The sequence below is a fragment of the Salminus brasiliensis genome, chromosome 5 (assembly GCF_030463535.1).
Source record: "Salminus brasiliensis chromosome 5, fSalBra1.hap2, whole genome shotgun sequence".
NCBI classification, from domain to species: domain Eukaryota; kingdom Metazoa; phylum Chordata; class Actinopteri; order Characiformes; family Bryconidae; genus Salminus; species Salminus brasiliensis.
The window spans coordinates 15,357,029-15,376,165 of NC_132882.1; the positions used below are offsets into that span (position 1 = coordinate 15,357,029).

Sequence of the window (19,137 nt, forward strand, 5' to 3'; positions counted from 1 at the left end):
TGTAAGTATGTATGATTTTGTGTTTGTGTGTGTGTGTGTGTGTGTGTATTTACCAGGCAACTGTAGCATGTAAATAGGCCATGACTCTGAATAACTACACAAGTATATTCTTGAACGCTGATCTTTATCTATGATGTTGCATAAATGTATACAAACAGAAACACTGTATATGCATACAACAAAATTAAAAAAAATTAATAAAATAAAGTGTATAAATCAATAATCTGTGTTTTTTTAATTTAGACTTGCTTCTGTACAGTATGTACAGCACAGTATATACAATGTTAGAGTGTGTATTAAAACAGTGCACTTTCCGGTTAGTTCATACACACCTTTGAAGCACCTTTTACATAATAAGTCAACCCTGTACTTCTACAGCAGTGGTTCTCCACCTGGGTGAGCATTTGCAAATTGGTTTTTGGATGAAAGAAAGTGCATATGCCTACATTTCTTAGTACATCAGAGTGAATGATTTTCCCATGAAGTCTCACATACCAGCAAAAGATGAAGCAGTTTGTGGCACAAAAGTTGGATTTTCATATAATTTGAATCTAGAAGTTGTTCTTTACATTATGTTCTAATGCCATGAAGAATGGATCAACAGAAATGCTCCAAAATGACTTGGAATAATATCTTTACCATTGAAAGTCAAAGGTTTTTCCCTCCTACTCTAAAGGTGCCATTTTGGAGATACAGGGTTATTGTGTGACAGTGCCAATATGCTTAATAGTGTGCAAAAAGGTGTAAAAGAAGGTTGTTGTAGTGCATTTCAGCTGTGGGCCAAAAAAAGAGGGTACTGCAAGCCTTCTTTTTGGAGCAGGAGATCACACAGGTCAGACAGGACCACTGTTCTACATGTAAAATAATATTTAACTACACTTTGCTCTTGGAGCAGCATTACACACTGCCCATAGCTCTAGACTTCACTGTACTCTCCATCCTCTTGCCTTGGTGTTTGCTGGAGCTCTTCGGTCAAGGTCTGGTCAAACCAATCTACTGTCCTGTCATGAGGCATCAAGAATTTAAGCACTTCCTCATCATCAAAGCACCAGCCTGGCCAGTCCACACTCGCGCCCAAAGGAGTAGCAGGGCTATGGGAAGAGAACAGAATGTTGTTAAAGACATGAGTTCATGAGCTCATTTCTGAATCTTGTCCTAACTGGCAGTTCCTCACAAAACTATCACTAATCACTTTGATTATTATCAATCATGTCATTTTCCAATGTCACATTTTACCAAACTGTAATAGACTAAAGACCAGTTATTGAGCAGAGGTATTATTTGTACAGACACTTACAGACACAGACAAATGTACCATTAAGACCATATTAGGGTAAAGCAGCTAGAGATGTCTGCAGTGTAAATTAAGAGCAAAGTGAATTCAACTGACACTGCACAAAGGCTAATTCTGTGTGGGTAGAGCAGCACAGTAAGAACAAGACAGCACAGATGACACTATTGGCCGTTATTCTTATGCTTAACCCTCAATTTATAGTCATTTCTTTCTGATGGAACAAACAATGTCCTCTAAACAGACAATTTCAGAGTTTAGTAATAATTCCACTGGGCGTTTTTGAGATATCGCTAATATTGAAGGGAAAAAACAGCTGAAAATTTAAGATTCAGATTTAAATATTCCAGCTCAAAGTCACCAAGCATTGTTCAGTGGAGGTTAAACTATTGCCAATTATGTGTTAAAAACATATATTAAAAAAAAACTCACACTAACCTGATTCTCCACTCATTCTCAGGGCCATCCACACTGCTCTCCCTCCCTATGTGTGGTCTGAGCAGCTCTTGCTCTTCTCCCTCTGTGTCCCGTTCCTTTTCACTGAATGATGGTATTAGGGTGCTAGAGAAAGTAAAAGGGTTCTGCAGAGCATTGTCATTATCATTCCGTGACGGTTTTCCTTCTTTTTTTGCCATGCCACGCTCCCTATCTCGCTCCTTGGCCCTCTCCAGAAGACCCTGGAGGGGGGAGGGATGAATCCTGGGGTGAAGTCCTGGTGGGGGTGAGGGACTGAGCCTGGTGGGAACATTTTCTGGTGAGCTTTGGCAGTTAGAGTAGATGATCTCAGGTATGGAGGCACTCCTCTGACTTTTCTTTCTATGAATTTTTAGAGAGTTCTGGGGTGATTCTTTGGGCATCTCTGGCTCAGAGAGAGTGTGCAGGTCAGGTGATAATCTCTCAGTAGGAATATTCCAGAACGCACCTGGGTTCCGCTTTAAGGAGCCCAGCTTGAGCACTAGGTGGGAATCCTGAGGTTTGGAAGAGGAATCAGATGGCCTTCGAAGGCTACTGTTCCCATCCGAATCTGAGTTTGAGGAGGAATTCCTGTTGGGCAAGATTGTTGATGATCCTGTCCCATCCGACATTCTCCGGGAGCCCAGGGCTGGGACAGAGGGCTGAGAATTCATTATACGCTTCTTCCGTAACCTTGGTGACTTTAATTTCCTGGAGAATTTGCATGATTCTGAGAGAGCCTCATTTTCTTCCCCGGACTGGTAGGATTCTTGCCATGAGGTTGATTCCTGTGACTGGTTGTTGGAATCCTGTTGCTTTATACTGTGCTGTGTGTAGCTGATTGCATGTTCAGCAGGTGAATGTGCACTTGGCAGTAAATGCTTCTTTGATGGTGATTGACTGGGCACAGTATTTCCCATTAAGCCACCAATTAACAAAGGATGTGGACCATTTGACTTGGTCTTAGAGTCTTCTTGTGAAATACCATTAGAGTTTATGGGTTTGTGGCTCCATGTCACACGTCTTTCATTTACACTAATGTCACTCTCCTCCTGATGTTCACCTTCGTTACTCTCTGTTCCTTTAGATTCTTGCTTTGTTTCATCAGTTGACTTTTCGTCTCTGTTTTGCATTTGTTTGTTAATAGAACTTGCACGTATTGTGGGAACGTGGGGATTTTGCATCTCAGCTTCTGCTTGAGGATTTGCTTCATTCTCTAGTTGGTTCCCTGTAATCTTTAGATCAGGTGTAACCTGACACAAAGTACCAGTAACCTCTGAATGCTTCTCTGGTTGTTCCTCTTTGTTCTCAGCGGCCTGCATGCTGGGAGAAGAAAGCATTTCTGACTCCTCTAATTCAATCAGCTCACTGGGATCCTCTGGTTGGCTTTGGTTTTGGTTTGTCCTTAAGGTATCCAATGATTTCTGTAAAGCAGACAACAGCAACAACAGATACATGTCTGTGGTTACAAAACCAGTAAACAGTCTCTTAGAAACTGAAATTGGGTCCTTGCAAACCACAAGCATTTTATCAATGACTCTGGGACTAATATACACAGATGTTGAATGCTTGCTTTCAGGACATAGCCCAATTCTTGGCAAACTGACTTTATTTTAATATAGATTTTTGATATAAAATAGAAACTTCTGGGACAGATCATGACCTCAGTCCTTGCCAAATTGAAAATTGATCAAGACACAGAGACCTGTCTTTTTTTTCCCAAAGTTTTCCTTTACCCAGTTTCTCTGCAGTTTGGATTGGCAATTACCCAACACATACTTATTCTCCCCCCTATCACATGCAATGCTCAAGACCAACATACGCCTCCTCACACAGCGATTGCCTCTTTTTCCAAACTGCTGCTGATGTAATGTCACCATGCAACCAACATGCTCAGAGGAAAGCGCTCTGATGCATCGGCCAGCGTTGCATTGGAGTGGTGTGGGGAGAATTTGCCGTCTACCCACCCTGGAGAGAGTAAGGCCAATCGCTCTGCTTGGAGGCCCCGGCAGCTGACGTCTGTCAGCATGACCGGGATTTAACTTAGTGATCCTCTGCTGGGCCCAATCTGTCAATTTTAACTGGGTTTAGTACTACACTAAATGGACAAAAGTAATGGGACACCGGCTCATTCATATGTTTTTATTAAAAATAAGAAGTTTAAAAATATTGTAGTTTAAAAAAAGCTTTTGTAACTGTCACTACTGTCTAGAAAAGTATTTCTACTAGATTTTGGAATATTGCTGTAAGGATTTGATTACAAGGGATGTCCACAATCATTTAAACATATAGTGCATCAAAAGTTTTCAGATCAGGTTTGTAAGCAAGCAAAAAGACACTGATTGAGGGACTGGCAGCAGACCTACCTGGGCTTGATGAATAGCAGAGACCCATGCTGTGCAAATCTCTGGATTAGGGGCAGAGACACTGTACACACTGACCGCACAACCAAGGTCACTCACCTCTACCAGCACAAAAGAGTCTGTGTAAGAGAGAGAGTGAGACAGAGGGATCAGTAAAGATCAATTACAAGCTATAGTCATGTGTATTACTCTGTTGTTGGTAAACAATGAAATTGATGGAAATCATTTTGCACGCAATGAAACTGATGTAAATCAATTCACCTGAAAATTGGAGTCTCAGGGAAAAAAAAGTGGGGCAGATGCAGAACTGCATTTTCATAGTGTTACATCTAAACATGCAGCCTGATTCATAGGAAAAGACAGTTCTGAGTTGTGGAAGCTAGACAACCACAAACACCTACAGACCCTACTCACTCTTTTTTTTTTCCTAGTTCTCCCAGTGCATAAGTGCTTTCACATTCTGACATGAGACCCAATTCATCCTGCAACTTTAGGCAAGCCAGCATTTTACAAGACTGTTCAAACATCCCTGCTGATAAAATATACGGCAAAAGTGTGAGGCTTAATGTAAAGTTAAACACAGCTAAATATTTTCAAGTGAAATAATGAAATAATAAAATTTTGGGTGGAGGAACATCCCTGAAGCATCTAATCTAAAATCCTAAAATACCAAGTCTGTGCAACCCTCCACCACCCCGTCACCTCCAGTTTAACCCTATCATCTATAACTTTCCTGCCAAAAATCAGAAGCCATCTGAACTCCAGCCCAAAACTCTTCTCCCCCTCTTTCAAAGTCTTCTCCCAAATCTTCTCCCAAACCATCATAATCATAATTCTGTAAGCCTTTAAAATGACCACTGTCAACGCAAAGAGTCAAACACACAAAATGGGTGTACAGTGATTCTGTTGGAGACACTGATAATGGTATTTCTGTGGACTGGATTAAGTATCATGCCTCACACGAAGGTACTGACCCATGACAATAAATGGTATCAAAGAAAAGATATCTGGACTTGATTTCAATTCCATTTAAAGGAACCACAAAAAAAGTCATTAATTCATTTGATCATTTAAAGATATACAGACGTGCTAGTGAGAGATGCAGAGTTTCTTCTGATGTAAAACATTTGCATCTCTGCATGCTGGAATTCACCCCGAATAAAGTTCCACTTACATGCAAATCATGGGAGAAATCCAAAGAATTGTCATTGATGAATCAATGTGCACAGAGAGTGACATCATTCAGTTTCCTATCTGTGTGTGTGTATGTGTGAAATCCATTTCTGTACATCAGAAGTTATAAAGACTTTCACAAAACAAGCTAAACACACCCATAAAAACACCAAGCGGAGGAAAACGTATCTAAAAATGGTTTGTTCTGAAATACAGAACCAATCAAAAGTTTGGATACACATGGTTAAATGAATGCTGATCATCATCTTAAAAATATTTGATCCAAATACTAGCGTTACCATATTTATTTTTGCAAAAAAGAGAACACTGAGGGCACACGGTTAAACATCACAGTTAGGATGTTGTGGCTGGGGTTTTTTACTTAGGCATTTAAGTTGTAAAACTGTATCAGTGTGTCTGTGTGACAAAAAACAGCTGCAGCTACAGTTAATGTTAATGTACATTAATACATAACCATTTACTCATTTACCGAGAACAAAAAAATAGCTTTAGTGGTCTATGTGTTCAAATAATCTCCTTTCTCCTAATCTCCTTCCTTTCTATATATGGTCACCCTAGCATTCGGATCAAAGATGGTAATTCAAACTTCCAAACTTTTGACTGGTTCTATAGGTAACTTACAAGAACTTACATAAATGGATTATGCTCTTTGATCTGTCCATTACATTATGTCAATTTTCATGAAAATGAAGCATGTAACCTGTATGCATACTTCCCTGACAGCAGTATGTCAACACCAACGAAGCACGCTGGTGGTGATGACTATGAACACATCTCTGGAGCACACCCTGGGTGGGTCTTTCTGTGAATCAAATGCCCTTTCTAGAACCAGATTATCAGGTCTGATGTGCATCTGCTGTCTGAGTGCATTAATGTAAGAAGCCAAATCATCTAATTAAGCTGTACACTTGTAAAGTAAGGGAATGTGAACGGAACATTTTGTATAAAAGTTATCACAATATTAAACACATCTCTAATATTTAACATGGTTGAGAACATCTACATGTAGAGTATTATGTATTTATGTCTGACCTGAGCAAGCGAAAGGTTCTGTAAAACAGTGTCTATAAAACTCACAGCCATCCTTGAGCTCAGCACAGTGTGTTCTCTCCAGGGACAGCGGGGGGCGCACTACTTTGTGCTTCTCCGATTTCTTCTGGCTTTTGGTCAGCAGTAGAACATCAGTGAAAAGCAGGGCCACCACTTCCAGCTAACGTCACACAAGACAGCAAAATGTAAGCACATCTTCTAGGGTTGAAGCACTACTTGCATGTGGGAGCCAGGGGCACTGCCAGGGATTTTGGTCCCCATATAAGGTATTACCCTTGGCCCCACAAGTCTAACAATTCTGCCAAAATACACAATTAGTATTTTTTTGGGCCCCTGTCAGCCACAGGTCCTTGGAATTGTCCATTGGGACCACCACTCACCTTGCTGTCCTTCCTGCCTCTAACCTTCAGGGTCTCTTCAAGGAGCAGCTTACGTATGGCTGTGGGTCCCATTCCCCGGATAGGGCTTGTCAGGTCAAAGTGACAGGACTCCTGCATGTACTGGGAGGTAAAAAAACAAATACAGTCAGTCAGTAAAGACCTTCACACAAAGTTACGTTAGCTTTCTGAATGCTAAACCACTGCTGGATTGTACTTGCTTCCCTTCAAATGAATAAATGTATTGCATGATATTTACCTTGTCTATCTCTTCATTCATCCTCTGTATCTCATATCCCTCTATTCTTTGGGAAAGAACAAAGAGAGCCAACTCGTCATCCTTAAATTGCAGGTAGTCGTTGATGCTGTCCAGATATTGCCCAACACTGGCCAACTAAAGCAGAGAAAGAGAACATGCATATGATTAATATTGTAGCATCAGATTTTTCGATAAGGGGCTGGAATATTTCTGAAAGACGCCTCACCATGCGGTGGAGTGCACGCTGTGTTTGGGGGTCCTGTGTGGTCTTCAGAATAGCTTTCAAAAGCAGGGGGTACTTTGTGATCCTCTGGTGGGGCTTCGCCTGCATGTCACCCAGTCGCATTCGCACACACTGTGGATGAGTCTCCACCCACTGGACCCAGAAGGGAAATATAAAAGCCAATGCATGTAATTTACCTCGATGAAATGTTGTCTGTAAAGCAGCTGATATTCTTGTTATATGCAGCAGTGCACAGTGTATGCTGTGATGAATGACACTGCTACAAAAATAATCGACAGAATATACTGTTCAGGGCTAGTTAGAGACTATACATAAGTGGTTACTGCTGAAGGCATTCCTGACATACACTTTAAAGTATAGGTTTACCGACACTTCACGTCTTAAAAGTCCACAGGAATCAAAAAGGTACCTTAATGGGTGAATTTACTGTTTAAAATAACAGTCAGTGTATATATAACTTAATCTCAATCCTGCTCCTGGTGACCCACAACATTACACCAAAAAGGTAAAGGTGCACGTATTTGTCACTGTACAGCGAAATGTGTCCTCCACATTTAACCCATCTGTGGTAGTGAACACACACACACACACACCTCCAGCGCCTGGGGAGCAGAGAGGGTAAAGGGCCTTGCTCAAGGGCCCAACAGTGGCAGATTGCCAAGCCCGGGAATTGAACCCACAACCCTGTTACCGATAGCCCGCTGAGCCACCACTGCCCCTAATTGGAACTATTCCATGTTCCTGCTTATCAACTGATTTTCGACTGATTTCCACAACTGCTTTCCACACCTTATCTTTATAACTGTACAGTACACTTAATTATTTGTTCAGAAATTACTGTACATTCTGTTATGTGCTACTGAAGTCTGACTGGGCTAATATGAAACATGGACTTGTTGGCGTACGCAGTATGTCTGATTTCAAATCCAGTACCATGAGATAAGCCTGGAAGTATGGGTTTGATTCCAGTTGCCTGCGTGTGAATTCCACATTTCTCTCCTCTTCCCAGCAGTAATCCAAATATGCAGAGAATCGCTCTGCAAACTGTGAGAGAACATCGAAAGGTCAAAGGGTGAAGGAGACAGCAGAGCAGTATGAATGTAAGGGCACGACTGATGCCGTAAGGTGCCTGACGTTCGTCAGATACCTGCAGACACCCTGGCTCGAGCTTCAACGGGTCGAAAGGTTTTCCAGTCTGCCGGACGTTCATTAACATGGGGTACATCACGTCCTGCCAGAAGCGTTTATGAGCGTCAAGGATGGAGGGAAGGTTCGAGAAGAGCTGGGCCGAGGTGACCTGGAAGAAAGTACGAAAACAAGACAGAAAGAAAGAACGAAAGAGAGAGATGAGTGAGGGCCACCATCTCAAACTGGGCTGCTCTCACCCACCTCCACACTCTCAAGCCACGCTCACTTTTCCACCTTGTCAGCAGAAGCATTCATTGTCTGTTTCCACTGGTGCGTCTTCAGAGAGATCTACTAAATATTCTATTGAAAATGAACGGAAAGAAGCAGCCTAAGAGCGGAAAGACACTCTAGTGAAGAACTCATTATGCTAACTGACAACAGCACTGCCTTAAGAAACCTGAAACTCTGTCCTAGTTGGGCTGCTGTTCATTAATTGCTCTGTATCATTAGCACGCAAGAATTGGCTACAAGCTGAGCTCCATTTCAGGGGAAATGCACAATTATGCTATATAAACACACTGGTGGTCTAACAACAGAATAGGGCATAATACATTATAATTCCTTCTAATAAATGCATTCAGCTATTTTAAGTTGCACCCATTTGCACCGATGTGCAAATGCTCACACACACAGCTTGTCTAGCCCCTGTAAAATCACCAATAGAATAGGACTCTCTGGAGCAGGATAACATGAACCTATTCACACCGTGACTAATGTCAGCCATGGGATAGAGCAGTGGAACTCTGTGTGTTCTCTGGAAGGTGCTGCCCCATCCAGTACTTTTGGGATGAGTTGGGGAGTTGGGGATGAGGTGGGGTGGTGCTCATCCAACATCCTGACCCAACTAACACTCTTGTTGCTGAATGCAATCAAATCTTCACAACAATGCTCCAAAATCTAAAACAAAGCGTTCCCTGGACAGTAGAGACAGTCAGTCCAACAAAAAGCTAGAAAAGCCTTGATTTGGGAAGAAACAATGAATGAGCAGGTGTCCCAATACATTTGTCTACAAAGTGTACATCTGAAATAGACCTAGTGCCTAAAACCTAAAACTCATAACAAGTAATCCTTAACCCTCGGGTGAGCCCCCCATATCCATTATTTTTATATTTAGACCACTGGTTACAACTAATGCTTTTTTTCCCCAAAAAAATACTAAATAATTCAGACAGGTTGGGTAAAAAATGCTGTACAGACCTCAAGCAGAAATCCCCGTTGGTGAACATATTCCAGAGCAGTCAGAACAAGCTGTAAAAGATAATGATGCTTGATTAGTTAAGCTCATATTCTAAGCCACCTCAAACTGCAACCCTAGAGGCCACAAATTGGTACAGTTCAGGTCATGTCCTGCTCTATCACACCTGATTTAACTGCTATCATTTCCATGGTAAATCAGGGTTGTTGGGGCAGAGGAGACAGTGAACCATGAGCCCTTACAGAACTCCAGGAGTTTGAGAACCCTGATGCAGAACATTTTAATATAGGAAAGACTCTTGAGAGGTACTGTACTGTGCAAAAGTCAAAGATTGCCCTTTATTTAAATGTGCAAATTGCTGTTAAGTAAAAGTTGTTCAGCAGAAAACAGTAGAAACACATATTTAACAGAAAATGACACAGAAGTCTCCACATGTTAATATATGATTTTAAATTGTTTCAGTATTTATTGCGTTCACATGTTCCCTTCATCACAGATTTCATTCTTTTTAGGAGACTTTTCAAAGAAATCTTCAGAAAAATTCAGAAAATCTTTCCACACCTCCAAAGTTCAGTTTCAGAAGTTGGAGCATTTTCTGCTTCTCATTATCCAAGTAATCACAAACACATTCAATGATTCTGAGATCTCTACTCTGGGACAGTGAGTCCATCATTCTGAGAAGATCAGCATCTTCCCTGTTTGATTTGCAGATGTTTCTTTTTCTCAGTAAGAGCTTCTCGATCAGCTCCACAGTCTTTCAGACCCACAGTGTTGAGTCTCCTTCTCTCAGTGGAAGCATAGACAGACATAACTGGGATTTTTCTTCATATCTGAATCGAGAGTGGAGCTTGATTTTCATCTTTAAGTTACGTTTCGGTGCTGTTAATCTGATGGAGACTATTTTTGGTCTACCAGATCTTGCACGGTTGCCACATTTTCTCTGTATCTTTATCATTTTTATCAACTCTGGTTTTGGAAACTCCTGTATTTTTGTTGCACTTTCCTCTCCCTAATGTAAGTATTTCATCTAATCTACTATCTATGGAAATATCTGTGCAAAGTGACCATTAATAACGACAGGCAAAAGTGTAGTTTAGCACTGAACATCTTACATCAGTAATGATGGTAAGTTTGTTGATGTAAATAAGCTCAGTGTGAAGGAGTTCCCACAGCGCCTCCTGCTGGTGCCTCTGAGTTTTGGACATTGACTAGGAAGAGAGAGAAACATTGAATTTATTCATTATTTAAAAGTTTAGTCATTACAATTCACATGCACAATTAACCAATTAAAAATATTAACATTATATTCAATCCTTATTTAATGACATTAGTAGATCTTTCCCTTACATCTGTACATTACACTTTCATTCATTCTAAATAAAACATGATATCAACTGTCCTGCACTGCGCCTCTTCACAATTACGATTAAAATGTAGATTTATTAATTTAGCTCTTATCCAGAACACTTTGTATACAAGGATGCAGACAGTGTTATTGTAACTTGATCTGGTTAAACAAATAAATACAATTAAAATGTCTTAAACCAAAATCCAGGCTAGCTTTCTTTAGTGAAAGGTAAGTGAGCTCTAACATACTGACACTGACATTAGTTTTCCTGATTGTTTTCCTCTTCTTTATTCATGCCCGCCTCATCATTTCCCCATCCACTTCTATTTTCAGCTTTCTTCCTTTCACTTTCTCTTCCTCATTTTTCCACTCCCCACCCGACCTCCCCACCCTGCGCTTTCTCTCTCTCACTCTCGCCATATCTCTCTTTCTCTCTACCTCATGAGAGTGCACTAAGTCCGTCCAGCTCTTCTCCAGGACATCAGCTTTATCCTCTTCTCCCCACCTCCAGCTGAGCTCAGTGGGCAACGGAAACGACTCCAGAGTCTGCTTAAGCACCTCCACCTGTTCCTGACCTCCAGCAGCAACTCCTTTCTCCTTAGAGTGAGAGAGTGGGAGAGATGGAGGGAGATGGGCTATTCATTTAAAAGGATTTGTTAGAAAAGAGCAATCTTCATTATTTTCCAGTGTGAAATCTGGTGACATCTAGTGAAGTTTATGAGTATGGCTTTTATTGTCTTTTATGTTTATACACCATAACGTTTACACCACCTGCCTAATATTAGTAGGAAATTAAGTAGGGCCTCCTTGTGTCGACACAACAGATCTGACCAATACAGGCTCCACAAGACCTCTGAAGGCATCATGTGATATCTGGCACCATCACATTAGCAGCAGCTCCTGACAGTTGTGAGGTTGGGCCTCCACAGATCGTATCAATGAACTTTAGATGCCCATGACCCTGTCGCCTGTTCCATGCATGTCCTTTCTTGAACCACATTTGGTAGCTACTGACCACTGCATACCCGGAACACTCCACAAGACCTGCCTGATGTTTTGGAGATGCTCTGACCCAGTCCTCTATAGCCATATCACAATTTGGCTATATCAGAGTGTATCAGATTTTTTGCTTGAGCATTTGTCCTGATTAAACCTGACTGTTCACCTGCTGCCTAACATTCAGACCCCACTCTTTGACAGATGCTATAGATGAAAATAATCCATGTTTTTCAGGCCTGTCAGTGGTGCTAATGTAACAGCACATTGCAATATTGTTATAATATATTTAATGCACACAACCATGCAACTCCATACAGAATGACAGGACTGAGCTGAACACATCTTGCAACTGGGCAGCTGGGCAATAACACGATTCTAAGAATAATCATTTTTACTGAAGTGTATTATTCCTCAAAGAAGATCAGAGTGTGTCTGTACTTCTTTATATTGTCCTTGTTAGATAAATACTTATATAAACCATTAGTTTATTATGTAAGCAGTAAGCACTTCAAATATATATATATATATATATATATATATATATATATGTGTTATATTATGTGTGTGTGTGTGTGTGTAAATGTAATGAATGAAAAAGAATGTATTTTCTTTTTTTTTTGTTTTCATAGTAAAAGGATAAAAACAAGGGGAAGTGTAATACCTCCTGAGTGGAAGTCTTTTCAGATGAGCTCTGACTGAACAGCACCTGCATCAGTGCTCCTCTAGATTTTGTGTTGCCAGATGTTCCCTTACTCACGGTAGAAAAGTCGACAGGCAGCCTCTGCTTCTTCTTCTGCACAGAAAGAAATATGAAATATTAAACAGGAAACAGGCAAAATCATAGCCAGTATATTTAACCATTTCAACTATTTTATGTTCATTCCTACACTGTGCATCCAAAGGTTGACGTAGAGACCTGCTCAATTATTCTTCTCAGATCAATAGTATTAATATCATTTAATACCATAAGTCTTTAAATCAGATATCAACAAGTGAGGTCCGGCTCTGTAGGTCTGCATTTAAAAACATCACTACAACTCATCTTCAAGTTAATGGATGAAGCTTCATCCCTCTAGAGAACCCAGTCCCACTGCTGTACAGCCCAGTGCTGGGAGGGTTGTATACCGCTCCAGCTGACGTTTGGCATTGGCTATGGTGACCACATGCTCATGTGCAGCTGATGTAGCGCATCCTTTTCTACATGCAATGCTTTTTTTATGTAGATTATACAACTGCAGCTAACATCCATGTCAGCAAAGAGTGCACATGCGTTACCATAACAGCAAGTCTTGGCTTGTTATATTTACTCCCACAATAATGACATAAACCCAGCCCACTAACTACGCGAACCAGGCCTCATGAGCGTGTCGTTTTCTGTACTAGCGTCCGCAGAAGAAGAGCTCGAACGCATGAAAAGAAGTGAAAAAGTGGGGGGCAAATGAGGGTGTTCAATATATCTCTCCAATATGCTCCCTCAGAAACAAACTGGACTACCTCAGCTGAATGCCAAACTGGAGCTAAACACACAGGGTCACACATCAGCTTATTTATCTTTTACTGGTACAATTTGAGAAAGCCAAACCTGGAGTAGCAGGGTTTAGGGTTAAGAGCAAGGCTAAAAGCTAACTGGATACAATCTCTTCAGCTTGCAAACTGCTCATCATGTTGAGAGGACACAACAAGAGCACAGCAACACTGTTCATTAAGACTTTTTTTTTTAGTCCTTCAGAAAATGAATATCACCACGTTTCATTCTGATATGAAAAGACAGGGTTGTGAATATTTTTGAGCATTTTGGGCACATATAGACCCTTTTACATACGTCTTGAGTATCAGGATTATATTTGGATTATATCTGGTGTAAACGCACCCAAGACGCATTTAAACCAGATACAGATCTGGTGTCAGTCTGACTAACCGGAGACGCATTTGACTACCAGGTGGAAATGCATGTGATTAAACTCTTATCAGAATACAATCCAGATACCACTCATATAAATTGAGCAGATGTAAACAGGTTCTTAACTTAGCTAAATGTGAATGAAAATGACCCTGAGGCTCTGTGATAGGATCATACCTGATAACCCAGAGTGTTGTATCTCTGTTTTTCTGCCGCCCTCCGGTGGCTGACTTGTGTCTCTGCATGTTGTGCCAAAAGCCCGTCCACTGCATCACTATCTTTGTCTGCCTCTCTCTGTTTCTCCATCTCTCCGTCCATTTCCTGAGCATTCAGATGTACATTGTCGGAGAGCGTGACATCATTGTTTAGTTCACTGTTATTAAACTCTTGTGAGAAGTGACTGTGGTGTCAAGGCAGTTGAAACCAGACCAGAAAAGGTCAGATCAGGTTCTGTCGAAGAGAGCAAGATGACCAGAAGAGGGGGGTTTCCAGTGCTGTAGAATGAATAGTTCTGAATCTGGATAAGGAAGTGCACACAGGCATGATAAACATTAGCATCGGGCCACTGGCATTAAACTATTAAGTGACAGCATTTTGGGAAGGGAACACTGTTTACAGATGAGGTTTCAGAGGAACTTGATTTTAAGGCTGGGGATTTAACACAACAGCCAATAAACCCAACACCAGCTCCAGGTTACCAACTCTAACACAGTACACACCACCAAAGTGGCAGAGCCAGTATATCACACACACCTTACACTCTGTCCATGGGGCTGAAGAAAGAATGAAAGAAAAAAGGAAAGAGACGAGGGTTTTTCACAGAGAACGAGAACAAAAGGTAATGATGTACACACATATCTAAATACTGGCACAGTTCCAGTTATTATAGTGCCTTAACCTCTATAGCCAGACATATACACACTGATCAGCTATAACAATGTAAAAAAAAAATGATTGTCTTCATCTATAGTGGCATCTGTCAAGGGGTGGGATATACTAGGCAGCAAGTGAACAGTCAGATCTTGAAGATGATATGTTGACTGGGTCAGAGCATCTCCAAAACATCAGGGAGGTCTTGGGGTTTTCTTTCTGGTATGCTGTGGTCAGTACCTACAAAAAGTGGTTTAAGAAAGGGTCATGGGCACCTAAGGCCCATTGATGCTAATGGAGGCCCCACCTCACAACATACAGGACTTAAAGGATCAGCTACGGTCTTGGTGCCAGATATAGGACATATTCAGAGGTCCTGTGGAGTCCATGTCTCAAATGGTCAGATCTGTTGTGGCGGCACAAGGGGAACCTACTCAGTATTAGGCAGGTGATCCTAATGTTATGGCTGATCAGTGTATTTGACATTAGTAATCAGTCCCCATAGCTTTAAAGGTGTGCTGTAAAAACAGCTTCAGATGACAGCATTTTAACTGTAATTCAGTCTCAATGTGAAAATACAGAGTGACTCATTTTTAACTACACATGAATATATTAGTATTAAAGAATAAATGTATGATTCACCAACCACACACACACACACACATACACACACTGACCTACACATGCCTAGACAGAAAAAACCACGACCCTCCCACGGCTGACATCACTACCTATCAAAACACCAGCTGCACTTAAGAGAGCGCACTGTCAATACAGCTACTTTTTTCAGACAAAACGTGGCAAACACACACACTCACACACACACATAGCTTTAGTGTCACAGTACAGTAGAACATTACAGTACAGCTACACTACACACTATGTTTCAATACACTAGAGCCTATTTTTTAAGAAAGAAAACAGGTTGGCCCCCTCAACACTAGACACTCTCACAAACACACACCCCACGTCCCTGTCTAAAAACTCTTGAGCTGAAGTGTGTATTCTAGATTACCTGGTGTTAGCTGGATCCATCTTGGTCAGGTAGCCATCTTTAGTATCTGCCAGCTCTCCGTCCAGTGCTCCAGTATGGCTTGCTGACACTTTCTCTAAGCCAATCCGACTGTGCCTACCTCTCTCTCTCTCGTATGTCCCCAGCCCTCTCTATAGTAACTGGTCTAGCAAGAGAGACTGGATTCTTCTCTGCTGCGAGTTCATTACAGTTAAGGCGTGTTCTTCAAAGAGTTTTCTTCTCATTGGTCCAGGATGATTGACAGATACTCAATCATCAGGGGGGAAACATGGAGCCATAATCATCATTATATGAGGTGATTACTGAAGGGAATGACCACATTCTCACACATTCATAAACCATAAGGAGCGAGATGGAAGTGCAGAGAAGCAAGACCGGAAGACCTGTGGAGCAATGCACAAACTACTCTATCAAACACCTGATTATCAGAAACACAAACTACTTAAATGAAAGCACAGGTGTCTGTTCTAGAGTTCATATATGGTACAGCACCCTCAGTGATGACCATCAACAATGTTGTGAGTGGATATGCAGAAAGGGAAAGAAAGAAGGAAAGAGACAAAGAAAAAGAATGAAAGAAAAGGAAAAAATAAAGAAGGAAGGGAAGAAAAAAAGAAGGATGGAAGGGAAGAAAGGAAGAAAAAGAAAAATGAAGAGAAGGATAAAAGAAAGAGGGAATAAGCTAAAGAAAGAAGAAGGGCAGAACGACAGAAAGAAGGGAAGGGAAAACATGGAAAAAGGAAGCAAAAAAAGGAAAGCAAGAAATAAGGGAAAAAGGAAGGAAAACAAGAAAAAGAAAGAAGGAAGGAAGAAAGAGAAAGAAAGCAAGAAGGAAGGAAGGAAAGAAGGAAAAAAAGAATGAAGGAAGAAACAGTAAAGAAAATATAAACAAAATAAACAAAAAGAAAAAAATCAAAGTAAGCAATTGTATGCAGAGAGAGAGAGACAGAGATATGGAGTGAGAGAGAGAGAGAGAGAGAGAGAGAGAGAGAGAGAGAGAGAGAGAGAGAGAGAGAGAGAGAGACAGGTGGAGTGAGAGTGTGTGTGTGTGAGAGAGAGAGAGAGAGAGAGAGGTGGAGTGAGAGTGTGTGTGTGTGTGTGTGTGAGAGAGAGAGAGAGAGAGAGAGAGAGAGAGAGAGAGAGAGGTGGAGTGAGAGTGTGAAAGAGAGAAAATAGAAAGAGAGAGAGGTGGATTGAGAGAGAGAAAGAGAGAGAGCAGTAAAGAAGAGAGAGAGGTGGAGTGAGAGAGAGAAAGAGAAAGCGGTAAAGAAGAGAGAGAGGTGGAGTGAAAGAGAGAGAGAGAGAGAAAGAGAGAGGTGGAGTGAAAGAGAGAGAGAGAGAGAGAAAGAGAGAGAGAGAGAGAGAGAGAGAGAGAGAGAGAGAGAGAGAGAGAAAGCGAGAGAGTGGTGAAGAAGAGAGAGGTGGAGTGAGAGAGTGAGTCCTGGAGCAGACATGTAGACATAAAGGTTAAGTGAGGCAGAGAGACAGGACTCAGTGAGGTGTGAGAAGGGAAGAGAGCAGGTAGACGAAGCTGACGCAGAAGTGTGAGAAAAAAAGCAGTATTAATGCACCTGATGTGGAATGCAGAAAGACAACATACCACTTCTAATATTTAAAACGCATTCGCCAGACACACACACATGCATAGTAACTGCACCATCACGAACATCAAGGTCGAGCTGTCAAGAAACGAGGAAGCCTCGTGCTGTACTGCACCTGCTCTTAATTACACAAATACCTCAAATATTAAACCAATTCAGACACACCTGTGAAGCAGCATACAGAGAACCTCCACCCAAGAGCTACAAGCTCTGCTTCCACACAACAGTTGTGTTCACTTATGCTTAAACAGCTCTTTGTCTGAATCACAGATACATCAGAGATGCAAATCTGAGCTATGCCAGCCAGGACATTACCTACATTCAGTGTGCTGGACAGCAGGGGTCACTGTCACTCCTTCACATTCAACACACGCAAGTACAGAATAGCTATGTCTAAAGCTAGCTAGCTGGTGGCTCTAATCCCTCAGAGCAGGGTGGACAACTGGGGCCAGCATAGTTTCATGTCTTCCCTGCTCTAACAGACCTACTAAACCTGGCAATTAACATGTGAGTTTAATAAGGTGTTCTTGAGTAGGAAACGCACAGAACTCTGCGGGACTGGAATTGGCCACCCCTGATTCAGAGTGTGTACAATCTTAGCTGTACTGATAATACAAGGACAACCTATTAGAGTAAATTTGACTAATTTGAGTGAGATGCAAAAACACTTGTAAAAACACTAATCCCTAAACTGCACTCTTATTATCCAGTCATCTAGCGACCTGAAGACATGCATGAGTAACTACTGTACTGTGAAAAGTGGTTCATCTGTTTAACCGAAAAACGGCCTTGTGACTGGTTCCATCCGCTGAACCACGAGGACGTGACTGAGGTTCCTTTGAGCAGGACGCTTAACCCCGAACTGCCATGGCTGTGTGAGTGTGTATCCTGGCACTGATTTTGGGCCTCATTAAAAGATATTACACTGGGCCCCAACTCTCTAAACATTCAGCTAAAACACTCAATTAATACATTTTCAGGGCCCCTGTCAGTTTCATGCTTATGCATATGACAACCTGTGGATGGTGGAGTCTGATTAATGAGATTTATTTTAAAAACACAAGATATTACCACCCCGCATTTAACCTAATAAAAAGCATCCTTCTTTTTTCTAATGATAGTGAGATAGAGAACGGCACCTTAGTTACTGTACGGCACTGACCATGCAGGATTTATTACGTCTGTAATGCTCAGTCCCTAAATCGTATTTCACTGGTAAACAAAAAATGATGGCATTTAATGCATTTTGCAACAAAATCTTTCATTGTAGTTTTGGGGATTTCTTTTGATGATCCCATAATACACCCATTCCCTGCAGGTCTCCAAAAGAGAGGGGGAAGGAAGTTCTGCCTCTTGAATCACCCTTTGTCTTTTTCATCCAAGGTCAACAACCCATAATCTTATTTCATTTGTGTATTCTATGGTGCTTCCTCTGTTGATGGATGACCAATGGTGTTTTGCCTGCATATCTCTTCATGTTTATACTCCAGTGAAACAGGAAGTTAAGGATGACTACTCAATAGTTATATAAACTATGCATGAAATGTCTAACAAATTTGTCTCATGTTTTGAGTGCGATATCAAAGTGGTAAATATAACGGCTTTATCTTTTTAACCAAGGCTGTCTGGTAGGGGTTGGATGGGGTGGTCAGAGTGAATGGTCTGACCAAAAATCAGACTGATCGTGCATTTGAACTAATGCACACATGGCCAATAAAAGTAAAATCTGTGTTCACAGCACTAATTAAAACAGGCCAGATCACCAAACTGCT

General features: G+C 41.3%; 1 protein-coding gene across 1 annotated transcript; it reads right to left on the minus strand.

Annotated features, from left to right (window-relative positions):
- Positions 1–278: 278 nt before the first annotated feature.
- Positions 279–14,179, minus strand: plekhg6 (pleckstrin homology domain containing, family G (with RhoGef domain) member 6). The gene is made up of 15 exons (XM_072678765.1): positions 14,039–14,179; positions 12,623–12,754; positions 11,401–11,559; positions 10,727–10,822; positions 9,617–9,667; positions 8,379–8,528; positions 8,165–8,275; positions 7,214–7,363; positions 6,988–7,122; positions 6,732–6,851; positions 6,379–6,511; positions 4,111–4,226; positions 2,686–3,168; positions 1,730–2,538; positions 279–1,091 (listed from the first exon to the last, which is right to left on the minus strand). The coding sequence occupies exons 1-15, from the start codon at positions 14,177–14,179 to the stop codon at positions 917–919; spliced, it is 2,961 nt and encodes a 986-aa protein (XP_072534866.1). The 3' UTR covers positions 279–916.
- Between the last annotated feature and the right edge of the window lie 4,958 nt (positions 14,180–19,137).

Coding starts and splice junctions, on each gene's coding strand:
- plekhg6 (XM_072678765.1), bottom strand. CDS start 14,179: ATGGACGGAGAGATGGAGAAACAGAGAGAGGCAGACAAAGATAGTGAT. Junction 6,512..6,731: donor GAGGCAGGAAGGACAGCAAG/GTGAGTGGTGGT, acceptor GTGTGACGTTAG/CTGGAAGTGGTGGCCCTGCT. Junction 2,539..2,685: donor CCAAGTCAAATGGTCCACAT/CCTTTGTTAATT, acceptor TCCAACAACCAG/TCACAGGAATCAACCTCATG.